This window comes from Jaculus jaculus, chromosome 14 (assembly GCF_020740685.1).
Source record: "Jaculus jaculus isolate mJacJac1 chromosome 14, mJacJac1.mat.Y.cur, whole genome shotgun sequence".
Lineage (NCBI taxonomy): Eukaryota > Metazoa > Chordata > Mammalia > Rodentia > Dipodidae > Jaculus > Jaculus jaculus.
The window spans coordinates 10,030,128-10,048,756 of NC_059115.1; the positions used below are offsets into that span (position 1 = coordinate 10,030,128).

Genomic DNA, 18,629 nt, shown 5'->3' on the forward strand with positions numbered 1-18,629 from the left:
CCAGGATTAAAGGCATGTGCCACCATGCCTGGCTTTCTATAGCCTTTCTTGATATTGATTTGTAGTTTGATTCCACTGTGGTCAGATAGAATGCAAGGAATTATTTCAATTTTCCTGTTTTTGTTAAGATTTGCTTTGTGTCATAATATATGGTCTATTTTAAAGAATGTTCCATGTGTTTCTGAAAAGAATGTGTATTCTGTAGCATTTGGATGAAATGTCCTGTAGATATCTGTTAGGTCCATTCCTTCTTCATTCAGTCCAGATGCCTCTCTGTCTATTTTTCTCTGGGATGACCTGTCATTTGGTGAGATTGGGGTGTTGAAGTCACCAACTACCACTGTGTTTCATGTTATCTGTGACCTTGGTTCTAATAGTGTTTGTTTGATGAAATGAGGCCCCCCTGTTCGGTGCATATATGTTTAGTATTGTAATGTCCTCCTGTTGGAGGCTGCCTTTAAGCAATATAAAGTGACTTTCCTTATCTTTCTTATCTAATGTTGGACTGAAGTATACCTTGTCAGATATTAGGATAACAACCCCTTCTTGTCTTCTAGGTCTATTTGCTTGAAGTGCCATTTTCCAACCATTTACCCTGAGATAGTGTCCATCCTTTGTAGAAAGGTGGGTTTCTTGGAGGCAACAAATTGAAGTATCCTGCTTTTTAACCCACTCTGCAAACTGATATCTTTTGCTTTGGGCAATGAGGCCATTGATATTAAGCGATATTATTGAAAGGTGTATTTATTTTTGCCATTATTTTGTAGTTTTGCTGGTTTTACCCTTGCTCTCTTGTGTTAACTAGTATTTGAGTATTGTTTGTTTTTTTTTCCTGGTTCCTTATATGAGTGCCTTTCTTTTTCTTCAGCATGGAGGATTCTTCAAGTATTTTCTGTAGAGCTGTTTTTGTCTTGAAATACTCCTTTAGCTTGCTTCTGTCATGGAATGTCCTTATTTCTCTGTCCATTTGAATGGATAGCTTTGCAGGATAAAGTAACCTCAGCTGACAGTTGTAATCTTTCATAACTTGGAATACATCACTTCATGCCCTTCTGGCTTTTAAAGTTTGTGTTGAGTAATCTGCTGTAATCCTGATAGGTTTGCCTGTGTATGTAACTATATCTCTAATTGCTTTTAATATTTCTTGTTTGGTTACTGTGTTTGGTAGTTTGATTATAATATGGCAAGGACTGGTTCTTTCCAGGTTTTGTCTGGCTGGTGTTTTATGGGATTCCTGTATCTGCCTTGGCACCTCTTTCCCAATTTGGGGGAAGTTTGCTTCTATGATTTTGTTGAAGATGCATACTATGCCTTTGGAGTGAAATTCCTCTCCTTTTATTATGCCCTGAATTCTTATGTTTGATCTTTTTTTTTTTTAATTTTTATTAACATTTTCCATGATTATAAAATATATCCCATGGTAATTGATCTTTTTATAGTGTCCTGAATATCTTGAAATTCCCACTCATACTTTTTCTATCAGTTTGTCTTTCTCTTTGTTGGACTGTATTAGATCTGCCACCTGGTCTTGTAGTTTAGATACTCTGTCCTCTCCTTCCTCCATTCTAATGCTGAGATTTTCTACAGAGATTTTTATTTCATTAAATGTGTTCTTCATTGCTAGTAATTCTGACTGATTTTTCTTTATTATTTCTATTTCGTTATTTATGTCTAGTATTGACCTCTTTATTTCATTAAATTGGTGTCCTGTGTTTCCTTTGATTCCTTTAATTTCCTCTTTCATTCCTTTGATTTCTTCTGTGAGTGTTTTGAACATATTTATAATCATTCTTTTGAAATCTTTCTCAGGCATTACCTTTAACTAGTTCTCACTGGAGGTAATTTCTGATGCATTAATACTTTTTGGTGGGTTTATATTGTCTTAATTTTTTGTGTTTCTTGTGTTATAATGTATATAATTTTGCATCCTGGATTATTTAATGATTGGATTTTCTAGTTAGCTGGGTATTATTAGATGTATCAATCAATCTGATGTTATTTATCTTGAGGGTAGGCACTTAAGGGACTAAGTGTGGCTCTTAAGACTCTCAGAGTCTATAAAAGTGATTCTAGGTTCTGAGTTTGCTTGCTATGTGAGTATTCTAGTAGGCTGAGTGGAACCAAATACAGATAGTTTCTAAAATTTAACTACACAATGTACACTTTCAATGAAAAACGGTACAGGGTATTTATCCAAGAGTAGGTATTATGACAACCAGAGCCTCTGTCTGTCCCTTAGTCTGTGTCGTGCCTCACCCAATCCCTTAATCCTGATAAGTAGGAGGATAAGACTTAATGAATCCTTGAGGGAATCAAAAAGATCCTAGAATAAGAAGAAAATGAAATACAGCTAGACTTGTAAGCATGAGATGAACCAACCCGCATGTTAATGACATAGGTACAACTCTGTGCTCCCATTTCACATGGAAGAAATCAGCCAGTGGACAGAAAGACAAGGTACAACTCCACACACACAGGAGAGACCAGCCCGAGATAGAGGAAGCAGGTCCTGACTGTACCCACCCAGTCCTCATGGGTGACCAGAGCAAACAACAGATTGGAGCTAGTTCAACACTGTTCACCCAGTTTATAAAATAGATATCAGCAAACATAGGTATGGTACATTTCCTGACTCTACCTTCCCAGTCCACACAGGAGAACTGAACCAGCGCCCAGTGTGAGCTTGTCCTGTCTGTACTCAAATGGTATTTGCAGGACACACTAGCCAGCCACCAGATGGAGTTAGTCCTCACTCTGCCCACCTGGTCCATGCAGGAAACATTAGTCAGTTCCTGAGTGACTATACTCTGCCCCAGAAGGGGGAGGTGCTCTGAATTCTGAATTCTTGGGCTCCATAGCAAGACTTAACTCTCACCAGTCCTTCACAAGTGTAACACTAAGGGTTTGTCTACATCTAGGTATAAACACATCTGTTGATAAATAACTGGGGAGTACCACTTCTGTTTAACTGTAATAGCCTATGTAGCTCATTAAAAAAATATGCAAACTGGATGTGGTGACACAGGCCTTTAATCCCAGCACTTGGGAAGCAGAGGTAGGAGGATTCCCATGAGTTTGGGGTCACCCTGAGACTGTAGAATGATTTTCAGTTTAGCCTGGACCAGAGTGAGACCCTAACTCAAACTAACAATACAAAACAAAAAAAAAATCAATGGGAAAATGTTGGGCCCTAAAAGGCCCAGGCGTGAGGCCTAGTGGAACTTCCTGAGTCTAGCTAAAGTTTGGCGACCTGTCTCTGGCCAGCTATGACTCAGCAAGATGCCTAATGGTTTCTGGCCTGCTACCTCCACATGGCAGTTGTAATTACCATTTCAATAGTTAAAGTTTACTATTGGCCCTTACCTCTTCCCCCATCCTAAAATCCCCGCCTTTGTCCCCAACACAATATAGGCAACTACTCAGAGTAATAAAGTGAGTTGTTTCTGCATGGAAAAGACTCCCGACTCAGGGTGGTTTTTCTCTGGTGGCCAGGAGAGGTTTCTGAGTCGTCCGACGCTCATCATCCCCTCAATCCTTAAGGAGGAACCAACAGGCCTGGTCCTTCCCTTGGCACTACCTGAGCAGGAAGGAGCCTGGCAGGAAAATATCCTATATAAAAGTCTATATGAAAAATCCATAAAAGATTATGGCTTGGATGTGATATGTTTATGTCAACTTGTCAAGGGGCGGACCAATGATGGGTAATGGTTGTGAGCTTGGTGGGATCTTTAATCCCCTCAGAATCAACACTTCTGCCAGGAGATTCTACACTGAGCTAATGAGGTGAGGTGACCCACTCTGACTTGAATGGTGCGGTTCACACAAGGTCTGGGTTCCTGGGGGGATGAAAGAGAGAAAACAAGCTGAGCACTGGCATGAATCACTCTCTGGTTCCTGAGGGCAGGGATGATGTAACCGGATGCCATGGGTTTCATATTCATACTGTAAACCAAAACTACCCGTAGCTCCACAAGTTGCTTCTGTCAGGATTTTGTCACAGCAATGAGAAGAGAAACTGATTCACCCGGAGCAGAAAATGTGCATCCAAACAACATGGCATTTGGATCCCTAAATACATACAGTCAAACATGGAAGTACAAGTTTCTCTGTTGTAGGCCTTACAGTCTGGAATAGATCCAGAAGTTGTAAAGCCAGGTAACATAGAAGTTCTGTTTTTAGTTTCTTTTGAAATTCATACTTATTTCCATAGTCACCAGAGTGCATACAAATTTCCTTTTTCTTCTCCCTTAATGTTAGCTATTCTGACTCTCAGAAGGGTTTGAATTTGTGTCTTTTTGCCATTTTTTTTTTTTTTTGTGGTTCTGGTTCTACCTGTGGTCTCTTCTGTTAACTAGTATTTGAATATTGCTTGTTTTTTCTAGGTTCCTTATATGAGTGCTTTTCCTTTTCTTCAGCATGGAGGATTCTGTCAAGTATTTTCTGTAGAGCTGGTTTTGTCTTCAAATATTCCTTTAATCTGCTTTTGTCATGGAATATCCTTATTTCTCCATCTATTTGAATGGATAACTTTGCAGGATAAAGTAACCTTGGTTGACAGTTGTTATCTTTCAGAACTTGGAATATATCACTCCAAGCCCTTCTGGCTTTAAAAGTTTGTGTTGAATAATCTGCTGTAATCCTGATGGGCTTACTTTTGTAGGTAACTTGATTTTTCTCTCTAACTGCTTTCAATATTTTTTCTTTGGTGTGTGTATTTGCAAGTTTGATTATAATATGGCGAGGAGAGGTTCTTTCCAGGTTTTGTCTGGCTGGGGTTCTAAAGGCTTCCTGTATCTGTATTGGCACCTCTTTCCCAATTTGGGGGAAATTTTCTTCTATGATTTTGTTGAAGACACCTACTATGCCTTTTGAGTGAAATTCTTCTCCTTCTACTATGCCCTGGATTCTAATATTTGATCTTTTCATAGTGTCCCGAATATCTTGAAATTCCCACTCATACTTTTCTATAAGTTTGTCTTTCTCTTTGTTGGCCTGTATTAGATCTGCCACCTGGTCTTCTAGTTTAGATATTCTGTCCTCTCCTTCATCCATTCTACTGGTGAGATTTTCTACAGAGTTTTTTATTTCATTAACTGTGTTCTTCATTGCTAGTAATTCTGACTGGTTTTTCTTTATTATTTCTATTTCCTTATTTATGTCTTGTATTGCCTTCTTTATTTCATGAAATTGGTGTCCTGCATCTTCTTTGATTCCTTTGATTTCCTCTTTAAGTTCCTCTTTGACTCCTTTGACTTGTTCTCTGACTTCTTTGAACATATTTACAATCATTCTTTTGAAATCTTTTTCAGGCATTTCCTCTAACTCGTTCTCACTGGAGGTCATTTCTGATGCATTAATATTTTTAGGTGGATTTATATCGTCTTGCTTTTTAGTGTTTCTTGTGTTATAATGTATATATTTTTGCATCTTGGATTAAGTTAATGTTTGGATTTTCTAGCTAGCTGGGTATTCTTAGCTGTATCAATTGATTTGATGTTATATATTTTCAGGGTAGGAGCTTAAGGTGTTAGATGTGGCTTTTAAGGCTCTCAGAGTATCTACAAAGGTGCTCCTAGGGGTTGAGTTTCCCTGCTATGGGAGTATTCAAGCAGGCTGAGTGGAATAAAATACCGGTAGATTCTAAAAGTTAACTAAACACTGTACCCATTCAGTCAAAAACAGCCCCAAGTATGTATGCCAGAGTAGTTATTATAATGACCAGATCCTCTATCAACATAGAGGTTAAGATTTCTGGTCTGTTGAGGGATCCCAATCAGCTTGTGACCAAGTGAGACCCTTCCCTGGTGCAAACCCAGTTACCTTGGATGATTTTGGTCTCAGTCAAGTTGCTGCCTGGGTCGTAGGGCTGCTGTTCTGATTTCTGGAGCTGGGCACTGGCTTTTCCTGTGGGGCAAACCAAGCCTGGCAACTGTGGCCCTGCAGATCAGCACCCCGCTGCTGGAACTGCTGCCACTTCTGGGTCTGCTGTTGTTGTCGCTCCTGGGATGCCGCTGCTGACGCTCCTGGGTCTGCTGCTGCTGGGGCTGCTGGTACCGGTTCCGGAGCTGCCGATGTTGCTGCCAAACTCTGCTCCTGCTTGGGTCCCGCTGTCAGCCCAAGTTGGTCTGGCCGGGTCCTGGGCCACTGCTCTGTTCGCTGGAGCTGGGCTCAGGAGGTGGGGGAGGGGAGGGAGCCTTGGCTGCTCTGGTTGTCTCGCTGCTCCACGTGTTCCTCTACCTCGCGGTCTGCTCCTCCGCTGCTCGCTGCCACTCTCCCCTCACGTTTCCTGAGTTGCAGAGAGTGCGGTGTGAGGGGAAAATCCCGCACCTGGCTTTTCCTGCAGCTGGGGCAGAGCCTGGCGACTTTCTCGTGCGCCCCTCTGCTGCGGCGGTTGGCGGAGCTGCCGGGGCCGCTTTTGCCGGCCTGTGTGGGCTCTGGATGCTCTGGATCTCTCCTACTTCTCTGCTGCTGCTTCAGTTTCCTATACACCTCACTTTTTAGTAAAAGTGTGTATTTTGCTGAGGTTTTTTGGTCTTTTTTCCCCCCAGGCTGCTTTGGCATGGTACCTACGCTGCCATCTTAACTGGAAGTCAATTTGTGTCTTTTTGAATGCCAAAGATGCCAATCACTTAAAAGTATTTCCTGGGCATTTGTTTCATCTTTTCAGAACTGTCTGTTCAGTTGATTAGCCTTTTATTTTTCATGGGAAAGGAGAATCCATGTTTATTTTTTGTCAATCATAATTAATTGAGCCTCTAAAGTAAATTTCAAGGAAACAAACCCAATTACTGAGTTTACTATAAAGTATTACATATTGATCAATTCATGTACTTTAAATATAATGCTAAACATTTCACTGACATACAGAGAACATTTAAGCCCCAGTTTACATACTTAAAAATAAGAATCACATAAAACAATTCTAGTACATTGGGAACTTAAATGTACAGGGTGAAGTTTCTTAAATATAATACAAAAATGTATTTTTGAACTTACATTAGGAAAAGATTTACTTGATTGTATAAAAAACAGTCATATTCCAGCATGGTGGCTCACAGCTGTGATCCCAGCACTTATGAGGCTGAGGCAAGAGATTGGTTTGAGTCTGAGGCCAGCTTGGAATACATAGTGAATTCCAGGTCAGCCTGGGCTACAGTGAAACTGTATATTAACAAAAGTCAAACAAATGACAAAAAAGAACGTATTTTATCTAAAAACCATTTCCAGGGGGAGAAAAGCTTTATTCAGTTGTGAAGTTGCCAGCAACTGATACTATTCCAGCCACTTAGAGGTGAGGCTTGGAAAGAGACTAGAATATAAAAAGATGTTTACATATATATATATATATATATACACACACACACACACACACACACATACATACATACATATCTTCAATAGATATGTGTGAAGAAACAAAGTTATTGGATAAAAAATTTCCAAATAGTTGACAAACAAATGAAAAAGCACTCTGCTGTTTTATATTGCAAAATGAAGCAAACTAAAACTAATTTTTCCCTTTTCTTCTTACTTTTTTTTTTGAGACAGAGTCTTGCTCTGTAACCTAGGTTTGCCTCTAGCACATTATGTATCCAACGTTGACCTTGAACTTAAAAAAATACATTATATACTTATTTAGTCTTTGGGCTTTGTGGTAGGGTCTCACTCTAGCCCAGGCTGACCTCGAATTTACCCTGTAGTCTTAGGGTGGCCTTGAACTCATGGTGATCCTCCTACCTCTGCCTCTGGAGTCCTGGGATTAAAAGTGTGTGTTTTAATTTAATTATTATTAACAACCTATTTTGTATGGCTATATCACATGTTGGTACCCTCTTTTCCCTCATCCCTGCCACCATTCTGCTGGGGACCCTCCTCAGTGGGATTGCAAATTTTCCCCATGAGATTGTGGCTTATGAGTTGTGGGAGCAACAGCCAGTTTGGGGTGGGGAAGGCAATGCCTCTGAGCATGATGTCTCAACCTGTGGTTCTTACAATCTTTCTACCTCTTCTGCAAAATTCCCTGAGCCATGTTTGATGTGTTTTAAGTCCACTTCAGTGATGGGCTCTTAGGAACCTCTGGATCTCTACTTTGGTAAGGAGTATCCTCAGAGTGTCTCCTACACCAGGGTGCTGATTGTCAGGTTCCCCATGGAAGCAGCACTCTTACTCATCTCCCCTGTTCCTCTGTGGTTTGACTGAAGGATGAAAGATAGTTTATCTCCTTGGGTCTCACTACCTTCTAAAAAATAAAAATAGATTCTCCAAAGGAGAGTGAAGTCAGTATAGTTTACATGTGATAAGCATCATTAATTTAGGGAGAATTTGATGCATGTACCTATTTTAGCCAAAGTCTAGTGAGAGCATGACATTGGAGAGCATAATCTTTGTCTCCATAAGATTCTAATCTGGATATGGAGTGTGGTGGTGCACGCCTTTAATCCCAGCAGTCAGGAGGCAGAGGTAGGAGGATCACTGTGAGTTCAAGGCCACCCTGAGACTTCATAGTGAATTCCAGGTCAGTCTGGGCTAGAGCAAGACCCTACCTCATAAAACCAAAAATAAAATAAAATAAAATAAAATAAAATAAAATAAAATAAAATAAAATAAAATAAAATAAAATAAAATAAAAAGAAAAGATTCTAATCTGGTTCCCAATTTCAGATATGGGTTCCTTTACATTGAATGAATCTTTTAGCCAATCAGAAAGCTATTGGTTACCCACCGAGGCTGTGTGCCACTATTGCACTGGTGTGTACACCTTGCCAGGGTGTTTGCTTTGGAGTAGCTTAGACCTCTGGTTGCTCAGACTGTTGTTGGACCTTTTCCCTCAGTAGCTCATGCAATGCTTTCCATCACTAGATGGGCTGTCAGTGGATTGGCTTACTTCTGGACTCCAGCCAGGTCTCTCCATGCTCTGTGGCAGCAGCACATGTTGTCTTCAGCAATAGGGTCTTAGCTTTTGCCTCAGGTAGGTAATCAAGTGCTTTGACAGAAACGTATCTTGTTTTGGGGACCTCATAAGTCTCTCCTATCATTGTGGGTATCTACAATTTCTAGCACTTGGAGGTACAGGCCAGAGACAAAAATAAATATATAAATAAGGTTAGGCTTCATTCCACCATCTCCAGGGCCTTCTTTTCAGGTACTTACCCCTTTACTTCTTTTGAGGGTTATATCTTTTTGTCTATCTTTGGGGATAAAAGTATCTATGGTACCAGTTCATCTTGGATTTAGTTTTATGTTTGTTTCCATCCCCCCATCCTCTTCCTCTTCCTCTTCCCCCAAACCACTCTATCCCTACTGTCTTGGCCTTGAGTTGTCGATCAGGCATATCAGCAACTCAAGCTCAGGTTAGGAATGCAGGTGAGTGAGACCATGAAACATTGTCTTTCTGTGATTGTGTGAGTTCTCTGATTTTGTGAGTAAATCTGTTCCAAGTCTGTCCACGTTTCTTTCTTTTTATTTTTGATTTTTCAAGGTAGAGTCTCACACTAGCCCAGGCTGACCTGGAATTCACTATTTTGTTTCAGGGTGACCTTGAACTCACAGCAATCCTCCCACCTCCACTTTCTAGTGCTGGGATTAAAGGTGTGCACCACCATGCCTAGAAAGTCTGTCCATTTTTCTACAAGTTTCATTGTATTATTTTTTTCTTGTTGCTGGGTAGAATTCCATTGTGTAAATATACCATAACTTCATCATTTATTCATCCAGTGATGTGTACCTGGGTTTATTCTAGTTTTAGCTACTATGAATTGAGTAGCGATATACATGGTTGAGCAAATATCTTAGTAGTGAAGCATGGGGCATTTAGGATAAATGTGGAGTAAGAGAATACCTGGATCTGTTGGTAGCTCTGTAGTTATCATTTTCAGGAATCTCCATATTGATTTCCATAATGGTTGTACAAGTTTACATTCCAACCAACAGTGGCTGAGGCTTCTTTCCTCCATATCCTTGCCAACATTTGTTGTCATTTGATTTGTTAATAATTGCCATCCTGGAGTAAGGTGGAATCCCATAGTTGTTTTAGTTTGCACTGCTCTTATGGTCAGGCATGTTGAAACTTTTCTTTAGTGTGTGCTAGGCTAGCCATTTGTATTTCTTCCTCTAAGAACTCCCTATTCAGTTCTCTGCCCCATTTTTGGAGTGAGTTGTTGTTTGATTTTTTTATTACTTAGTTTTTTTTTTTTATTTTAGTTCTTTGTAGATTCTAGATATTAGGCTTCTGTCAGTGGTCTATCTGGCAAAATTTTTTCCTATTCTGTGTTTATTCTATTGGCTCTGTTTACAGTATGTTTGTATGTGCAAAAGCTTTTTAGCTTCTTGAGCTCACATTGGTTGAGTGATGGTTTGATTTCCTGGGTAACTGGGGTTTTGTTCAGGAAGTCTCCTATATCACCGATAGTTCCTTCTATTTTTTTTATCCAGTAGGAGAAAGGTTTCAGGTCTTGCATTGAGGTCTTTAATCCATTTGGACTTGATTTTTGTGTATGGGGAAATGAGTGGGTCTAGTTTCATTTTTCTACACGTGCTTATCCAATTTGTCCAGCACCATTTGTTGAAGATGCTGTCTTTTCTCCACTCTATGTTATTGGCACCTTTTTCAAAGAGCAAGAAGCTGTAGGTTCTTGACGTAAAATTCAGGTCTTCAATTCTGTTCCATTGGTCTATATTTCTGTTTTTTTTTTTTTTTTTTGCCAGTGCCATGCTGTTTTTGTTACTATGGCTTTGTAATATGGCTTCAGATTGAGTATTGTGATACCTTCAGTGGTGTTTCTTTTTTTAAAAAAATATTTATTTTCAATGGAGAGAGAGAGACAGGCAGACAGAATGGGCATGCCCTAGTCTCTTGCCACTGCACATGAATTCCAGATGCATGTGCTACTTTGTGAATCAGCTTTATGTGGGTACTGGGGAATTAAGCCAAGGTTGTCAGGATTTGCAAACAAGTGGCTTTAACCACAGAGCCATGTCTCCAGCCCCAGAGGTGTTTCTTTTGCTGAGGATATGTTTGGTTACCCGAAGTCTGCTCCCATGCCATATGAATTTTGAGGTCAGTTTTTTCTATCTCTGTGAAGAATGATGCTGGAATTTATATTCATATTGCATTAAATCTATGTTTTGGTGAAATTGCCATATTCAAAATATTAGTTCTACCTATCCAGGAGCATGGGAGGACTTACCATCTTCTCCAGTCCTTCTCAGTTTCTTTCCTGAGTTTTTTTTTTTTTTTTTAATGTTTTCATTATATGGGTCTTTCACATCCTTGGTTAATGTTATTACAAAGGTATTTACTTTTTGTTGGTCTTGAAAATGGCACAGCCTCACTGATTTTGTTATCTGTATATTTGTCCTTCACACATATAAATGTTACTGATTTTTGTGTGTTGATTTTGTATCCTGCCACTTTATTGAAGGGATTAATCATATATAGAAGTTTTGAGATGGAAAATTTCAGGTCAGTTATGTATAGGATCATGTCATCTGCAAATAGGCTAACTTGACTTCGTCCTTTCTAATTTGTATCCATTTTATTTTTTTCTCCTGTCTTATTGCTTGGGCTAGGAATTCTAGTTTTAGTTGAAGAGGGGTGGTGAGAGTTGGCACTTTGTCCGCTTTCTGATCTCAGTAGGAACTCCTTGAGTCTTTCCCCATTAAGTATTATTTGGGCTTTGGGTGCTTTATATATAGCCTTTACTGTGTTGTGATATAAACCCTCCATGCCTATTCTTTTCAGACAAGGAGTGCGTTTTGCTGTGGCTTTGCTCAAATCTCTGGCTGGACTGATGTGGCTCATATGCAGCCATCTTACGCGGAAGTCACGCCCAGGCACACCTGAATTCAGAACCCCTGTAATCTACGCACTGTGGTGGCCACTGTTTATAATCATTGCCTATATGACAATAAGGGAAGCAGATTCAGAAGAACTGCCTGGAAGCTCATGGGCCAGCTATCCAGTTGAATGAAGTGATGAAGAGTGAGCTATGAAGTATGAGACAACTGGCCTTAAATGAAGTGGAAAGAGAGCACTGACACGTAAAAGTTGTCCTCAGGCCTTCAAATGCACTTACACACATGAGTATGCACACACATTACACAAGCACAACAAAAATACAAGAGTGGGGTCATTTCTAAGTGTGTGAGTGGATGCAGTGGTGGAGAGCTAGTGAGGGGAAGTGGAAGGCCAGGGCGGTTTCCTCTGTGAGGTGACATGTGAGCTCCAGCCTGGAGGATAAGAAGCCACCATAGGAAGAGAGTGGTGGCAGTCCAGGTGGCCAGGACAGTAGTGCCAAGGCCCTGGCATGGGAACAAGTGAGGACAGCTCTGTGGCTGTGGTGGACAAGGGTGGGACATGTGACTAAGGGGTTGGGAGGTCTTGCTGTGTGTGCTGGAAGCTTCCAGTGTTTGGACTGAGAGTGTGATGAGAAGGGTGAGATGTTAGTGTGTGAACAAAGAAGATTCTGGAGCCAGGGTCACTGTGTGATGTTTGTGGGCTCCTTCATCCATCCAAAAATAAAAATTTAACTTTGTGACTGCCTTGTTATAAAGCTAAGCATAATGTTGACTCATTAATATGCTTTTGTTATTAATTTATCAAATCTAGAACACTTTTGTGAATGCCCAAAAATACTAGAGCCCTCTCTGCAACCCCTGTGCCTTATTCTTTCTAGGCCCTGGTTGGAGATGCACTAGCTCACTGTAAAGGTCAATGGTCACTGGCAGTTTGGATGAGTCCCAGGACTGGCCCTGGCTAGTCTACAATGTCACCCTTCCTTCCCCAGATTCTTCAAGCCTTTGAGAAGGCGTACTTCAAGACTCCTGATGGGAACGAGGTTATGTTTGATGCCAATAGAGATTGTTGACAAAACTTTATGTTTACCAAGCACAGAAGACTCCTGAGGGCCGCTTCCACTCAATGCCCATAAGCACGATTGACTGTGGAGCCTCCCTCATTGAGAAACATAATGATGGTCCATTTAGATGACGATCTCCAAGTGAGTTTGCCTGCATGCAATGGAAGACTCCTGAGCTGTTGTATGAGTCCGAGGGAAACTCAGAGGCTAGAGGTCCTTGTTCCTATTTGATGCGGGAAATGGTTGTGGCTCTATATTGTGCAGTTATGACTCAGCTGTGCCGTTTACGGGGTGTGAAGTCTGTATTTGTGGTGGTGAGAGGCATTTATGCACTATCAAGAATGAAAATATCAGCCGGTTGTAGTTGCTCATAACTTAAATCAAAGCACTTGGATAGCTAAAATCGGAAGGCTAGCTTGGGCTACAGAGTGAGTTCCAGGTCAGCTTGTGCTAGAATGACACCATGCTTCAGAAACAAAATATGATAGCCTCAGTTGAATTAAAAAGTTTAATTAAAATCCATATCAGAGGTAACTATGGACTTCTGATCAAGATGGCAACTGCCTAGCCACTCCACACCTCCCGGGAAAGAAAGGCAAGGCATTAAGAGTTGCCCTGGGTCTTTTAGAGGAGAGCAATCTCTAACAGATCGCCATTGGGAGGGTGCAGGGGGGAAAAAGGGAATCAGATGATTCCCTCACTCTGGGGTAGACCCCCAGTCCCCCAACACCCCCCCACCAGCAGCTGTAGCCACGGTCCCAGCCTCAGGATACTCCAGCACTTACTATAGGAAAGGGGACCCAGGCCAGCACAGTTCCACTGGACTCACTGAGCAGGGGCGATCACCCTGCTACCCCTGCCCACGCGTGACCTTGGGCAGGCTCGGCCTGCTGGCCTGCACCAGCTCAGGCTCAGCTTCCACCTGCCCTCTGCGTGTGCCCCGCCCACCGGCCGAGCAAGCTCTCCTGCTCTGCCCATTTAGGCAAATACTCAGGCTCGCTCTGCCCTGCCGCCCATGCCAGCTCAGGCCCAATCCCCATCTGCAGTGCAGGATGCCCGCCAATGTGCCCGTGTGTGGTGGCCCCCAGCCAGAGAGCTCAGACAAGCCAAAAGACAGCTCAGGGTGTTTTGACGGCTCGCCAGGGCGCCAGAGCTCAGTCGGCTGTGTGCTTTCTGGGCCTGGGTTACCTCACTTAGTGCAATCCTTTCATGATCCATTCATTTCCCTGCAAATTTCATAACTTCGTTTTCTTTACCACTGAATAGTACTCCATTGTATTCATGTACCATATCTTTATTATCCACTCATCGGTTGAGGGACATCTAGGATGGTTCCATTTCCCAGACTTTGTGAATAGAATGGCAATAAACATTGTTGAGCAAGTATTTCCGTGGTACTGAGTCACGTCACATTTTCCTTTATGTCAGTGAGATCCATCCCAGTGGTTGACTGGTAACAAAACACCACATGCCGAATCATCTAAGTAAACTTATTTTCACAGTGCTGTACACTGGAAGTCTGAAGTGCAGAGGCTGTCAGGGTTGGTTTCATGAGTCCCCTCTCCTGAGCTTGCAGACAGTCATGATCTCACTGTGCTTTGTCATGCTGACTGTGTGTTGTATGGACACCAGTTATAAAGGATTAGGACCTGTGCTTGTGACTGCATTTAGCTTTAATTATGTGATCTGTAACTTGCCTATCTTCAAATATCACATTATGAGATGCTGGGGCTTAGGACTTTAACAAATGCATCTAGGAAAACATAATTTCCTGAGAGCGCATCACTGAAGTAGACTTAACACACATGCACCAAGGCTCAGAGAGATTTGTGGAAGACAGGCATAAAGAGTGTAAGAGCCACATGTTGACTGGTGCTCCACAAAGTGTAACCCACAACCCCATGGGAAATCCTACTGAGGAGAGTCCCCTGCCGAATAGGGGGAGGGAGGAGGGAAAAGATGGTACCAACACATGATGTGTCTATACAAAACACGTGCTGAATTACAAAAATGGCTGTTAATAAGAACAATTACTGATAGTTTGGAGACAAAGAATCAACATGGTGGTACATGCCTGCAGTTCCAGCACTTGCCAGGTGGAGGTACTGCAGAAACTCAAATTCAAGTCAGCAAGAAACTGTCACTGGGAGAACTCAGGTTTATTTACACAGAGAGCCCAGAGGGGTGAGCCAGCCAAGCTGTGGACCATGAGCTCTGCTCATGCAGGGTTTATACAGGGAATTTGACATCGTTCTGAGTCCTTTACATCACTGGTGAGCATAATCTTCTAGGTTAAATTACTAGGGACCACAGCATGAAATTATTTAGTAATAAGCAGTTTACAGAAGCAGAAGTCTGGGCAGCTTGCTGACAGCTATTCCATGGAGACAAATCAGAAGACAGAGAGGGAGAGAGAGGGAGAGAGAGAGAGAGAGAGAATGTGTTACAGAATAGACACTGTAAATAAGGATGCGGCCTCGCAGCAGTGCAGAGACTGCATGCAGAACAGGACATGGAGGGCCCTGTCATTTTCTGAGTTAGATTTTCTGGCTTAAATTCTCTCATCACAGAAGCAGGAGAACCAGTAAGTCACAGTCATTCATGGCTATATAACAAGTTTCAAGCCAGCCTGAGCTACAAGAGATCCTTCTGAAAACAAGAACAACCAGAAAAGATCACACAACACACACACACACACACACACACACACACACACACACACACACACAGTGTTCACAAGTTTCTCTTTGTGCTTCTGCCTCTAATGTCCCCCATTCCATCCCTGGCAGCTAAAATTAATTCACAAATACATTAATTACTAGGAAAGGCTTGACTACATGTGTTGTGTGTGTGCCCCCCACAGACATGAAGAGATGTCTTCTGTGCCCTGAGGAGCAATACTCGAGCCACAGCAGAGACCGCTGCCTGCCCAGGACAGAGATCTTCCTGGCCTTTGACGAACCACTGGGACTCGCTCTGGCCTCGGTGGTGCTCTTCCTGGCTGGTCTGGCTCTGCTGGTCCTTGGAGTGTTCCTGAAGCACCGAGACACACCTGTGGTCAGGGCCAACAACCGAGCTCTCAGCTACTTGCTCCTGGCCTCCCTGGCCCTGTGCGCCCTCTGTCCCTTGCTCTTCCTTGGCCGTCCCACTGCGGTCACCTGCCTCCTGCGCCAGACCACCTTTGCTGTGGTGTTCACCGTGGCGGTCTCCTCCATTCTGGCCAAGACCCTCACAGTGGCCCTGGCTTTCAGGCTCACAAGACCAGGGGACAGGGTCCACGTATTCCTGGGACCACAGGCCTCGACTTCAGTGGTCCTTGTCGCTTCCTTCACACAGGTCATTCTCTGTGGCGTGTGGCTGGGCACCTCCCCTCCATTCCCAGACAGGGACATGGTCACTGAGCCCATCCACATTGTCGTCCAGTGCCAGGAAGGCTCTGGCACTGCTTTCTCATGTGTGCTGGGGTACCTGGGCTTCCTGGCAGGGGGCACCTTCTCTGTGGCTTTCCTGGCCAGGGGCCTGCCGGATGCCTTCAACGAGACCAGGTTCATCACCTTCAGCATGCTGCTGTTCTGCAGTGTGTGGACAGCCTTCCTGCCCCTGTACCACAGCGCCCGCGGCAAGTCCACTGTGGCTGTGGAGGTCTTCTCCATCCTGGCCTCCACCGCAGGGTTGCTAGGTGGCATCTTCATCCCCAAGTGCTACGTCATCCTGCTGAAGCCCGAGCAGAGCACCTCTGCCTGGGTGAGGCAGGGACTGTGGGCTCGGCAGGAAAGACCGACTGAGGCTCTCCAGAGAAGCCTTCCTGTGTCCATGGCACAAGGCCCCAGGATGCAGTCCTCGTGGAAGACATCAGGATCACATGGCTGGGCTCACTGTTACTGTGGGGGTGAAAAGAAGGTTGAAGCACATGGAGCAAGAGGCCAACGCCTGCTGTGTCCAGACGGTGGACATGTGGAAGCTCATGACTGTTCTCTTTGTATGCATGCTTAGAGAGTTTGCCATTATGAATGTTTGAAAAGGGTGATGAGATTGTGATGATGGTGATGACGATAAAGACTAGAAGTCTCTCTGAGGATGTGGAAATTGACACCCTCACTCATTGCTGTGGAGGTGATATGAAAAATGGACCAGCATATCCTACAAAGGTTAAACATGAGAACTTGCAACTCCACTGTTAGATACATACCCAAGGGAAATGAAAACCTGTCCACAAATAGGGTAAAAGAATGTTTGTAGAAACATTAGTTATTATCTGAAAGTGGAAACCATTTAAATATCTATCAGTTGATGAGTGGATGAACAAACAGGACACACATTGTAAATATGTCAATGCTTCGTTGATTCTCTGTAGAAAGGAACAGGATATTAACACACACTGCAACATGGATGAACCTGGAAAACACGTTCACAGACTGAAAGGAAGCTGGACACAGTACACCAAATGTTGTTAAGATCCCCCTTAAATGAAATCTCCTAAGGAGGCAAATCCATAGAGACATTCCATACTCTAATGATTTCTGGGGATGGAGCGGAGAGGGGAGGTGAAGACTAAGGGGTACAGTATTACTTTCTGGAGTGATAAAATATCCATTATTTATTTGTTATGGTTTTAAAATTTCATGAATATTTTAAAGACCGCTTACTGTGCATCATTTTGGAAACAGAACCTTGCAATGTGGCCCTAGTTGATGTGGAATGCACTTCATGGCCCACAGCAGCCTCAAACCTCTGGAAATCCTGCCTCAGTTTCCAGAATGATGAGATTATATGAATATCACCATGCTCAGGAAATTGCTCACATAAAAAGGATGGACTGTATGAAATGTGTACTATATCTTAATCTAATAATAAAAATAATTTCATAAATCATAGAATCCAGACTCTCTTTTTATTCTAATTATTTAAAACCATCAAGCTTTTAAAATTGAGGTATTTACAGGATGACATATCAGTGAATAATAATAGGTGGCATGATGGCTTATGTTGGCATTACCACTTCTTTGGCTCAGTGATGTTTTCTTTTCTGAGCTTCTGTGACACGTCTGTCTTGACCTGTCTTATCTAGCTGCTGAGAATTTTGCAATACCTGCCTGTTCTCGGTCCCGCTCCTGAGCCCTTGGAGACTGCAAGAGGTTCTGATTCCACTGCACATCCTACATCCCCAGGTCTAGACTCACAGCTTTCACTCTGACAGACAGGCCTCTTGGGATGTCCCAGTTTTCCTCATTCTGGCTTATTCTGCCTTTATACTGTATCTATCATCAGGCACAACGGGTGTCTGCTTGACCCTGCTTTACCAGATGACCTTCCAAAACATGAATTCAGCAAAGGACTATCTCTTTGCCTCTTAGCTTGATAAGCCACAGGGATATCAGCTTCGTAGACACCTCTTTGTCAGGGTCTATTCTAGGAAGACTGGCCTCAAACTAATGGTGATCCTCAGCCATCTATTGAGAGAAGGTCATCCTCTTCCACCAGTTGTGCAGCTTTAGGAGGGATGCACACCAACCAGTGAGGCAGGAAGTGGACACCACCTAGTCAGCTGGATCAGCCAAATCAACCTTGGTGATCAAGCGGGTGATGGATGCAAGATCTCCCTCACATTCTTCCCATTATTATTTCAGCCAAAGCCTTTCACTGATCCCAGAGCTTGAAGTATTATGAACTCTGGTGATTCCACTGCGAATAAACATCAGATTCATGCTCCCCCTTTTCCACATGTGTGATATTGTGTGCTTGAATCACTGCATTTGGCTACATGGGACCTTG

At 42.7% G+C, this 18,629-nt stretch overlaps 1 protein-coding gene across 1 annotated transcript; it reads left to right on the forward strand.

Moving 5' to 3' along the window:
• The first annotated feature begins 15,722 nt into the window (after window positions 1–15,722).
• LOC123454592 (vomeronasal type-2 receptor 26-like) lies at window positions 15,723–16,850 on the forward strand. Its single transcript, XM_045133288.1, has one exon. It carries the CDS (start codon window positions 15,723–15,725, stop codon window positions 16,848–16,850), a length of 1,128 nt encoding a protein of 375 aa, XP_044989223.1.
• Window positions 16,851–18,629: the final 1,779 nt, after the last annotated feature.

Excerpts from the sequence above, each read along its gene's own strand:
- LOC123454592 (XM_045133288.1), top strand. The coding sequence starts at position 15,723 with ATGAAGAGATGTCTTCTGTGCCCTGAGGAGCAATACTCGAGCCACAGC.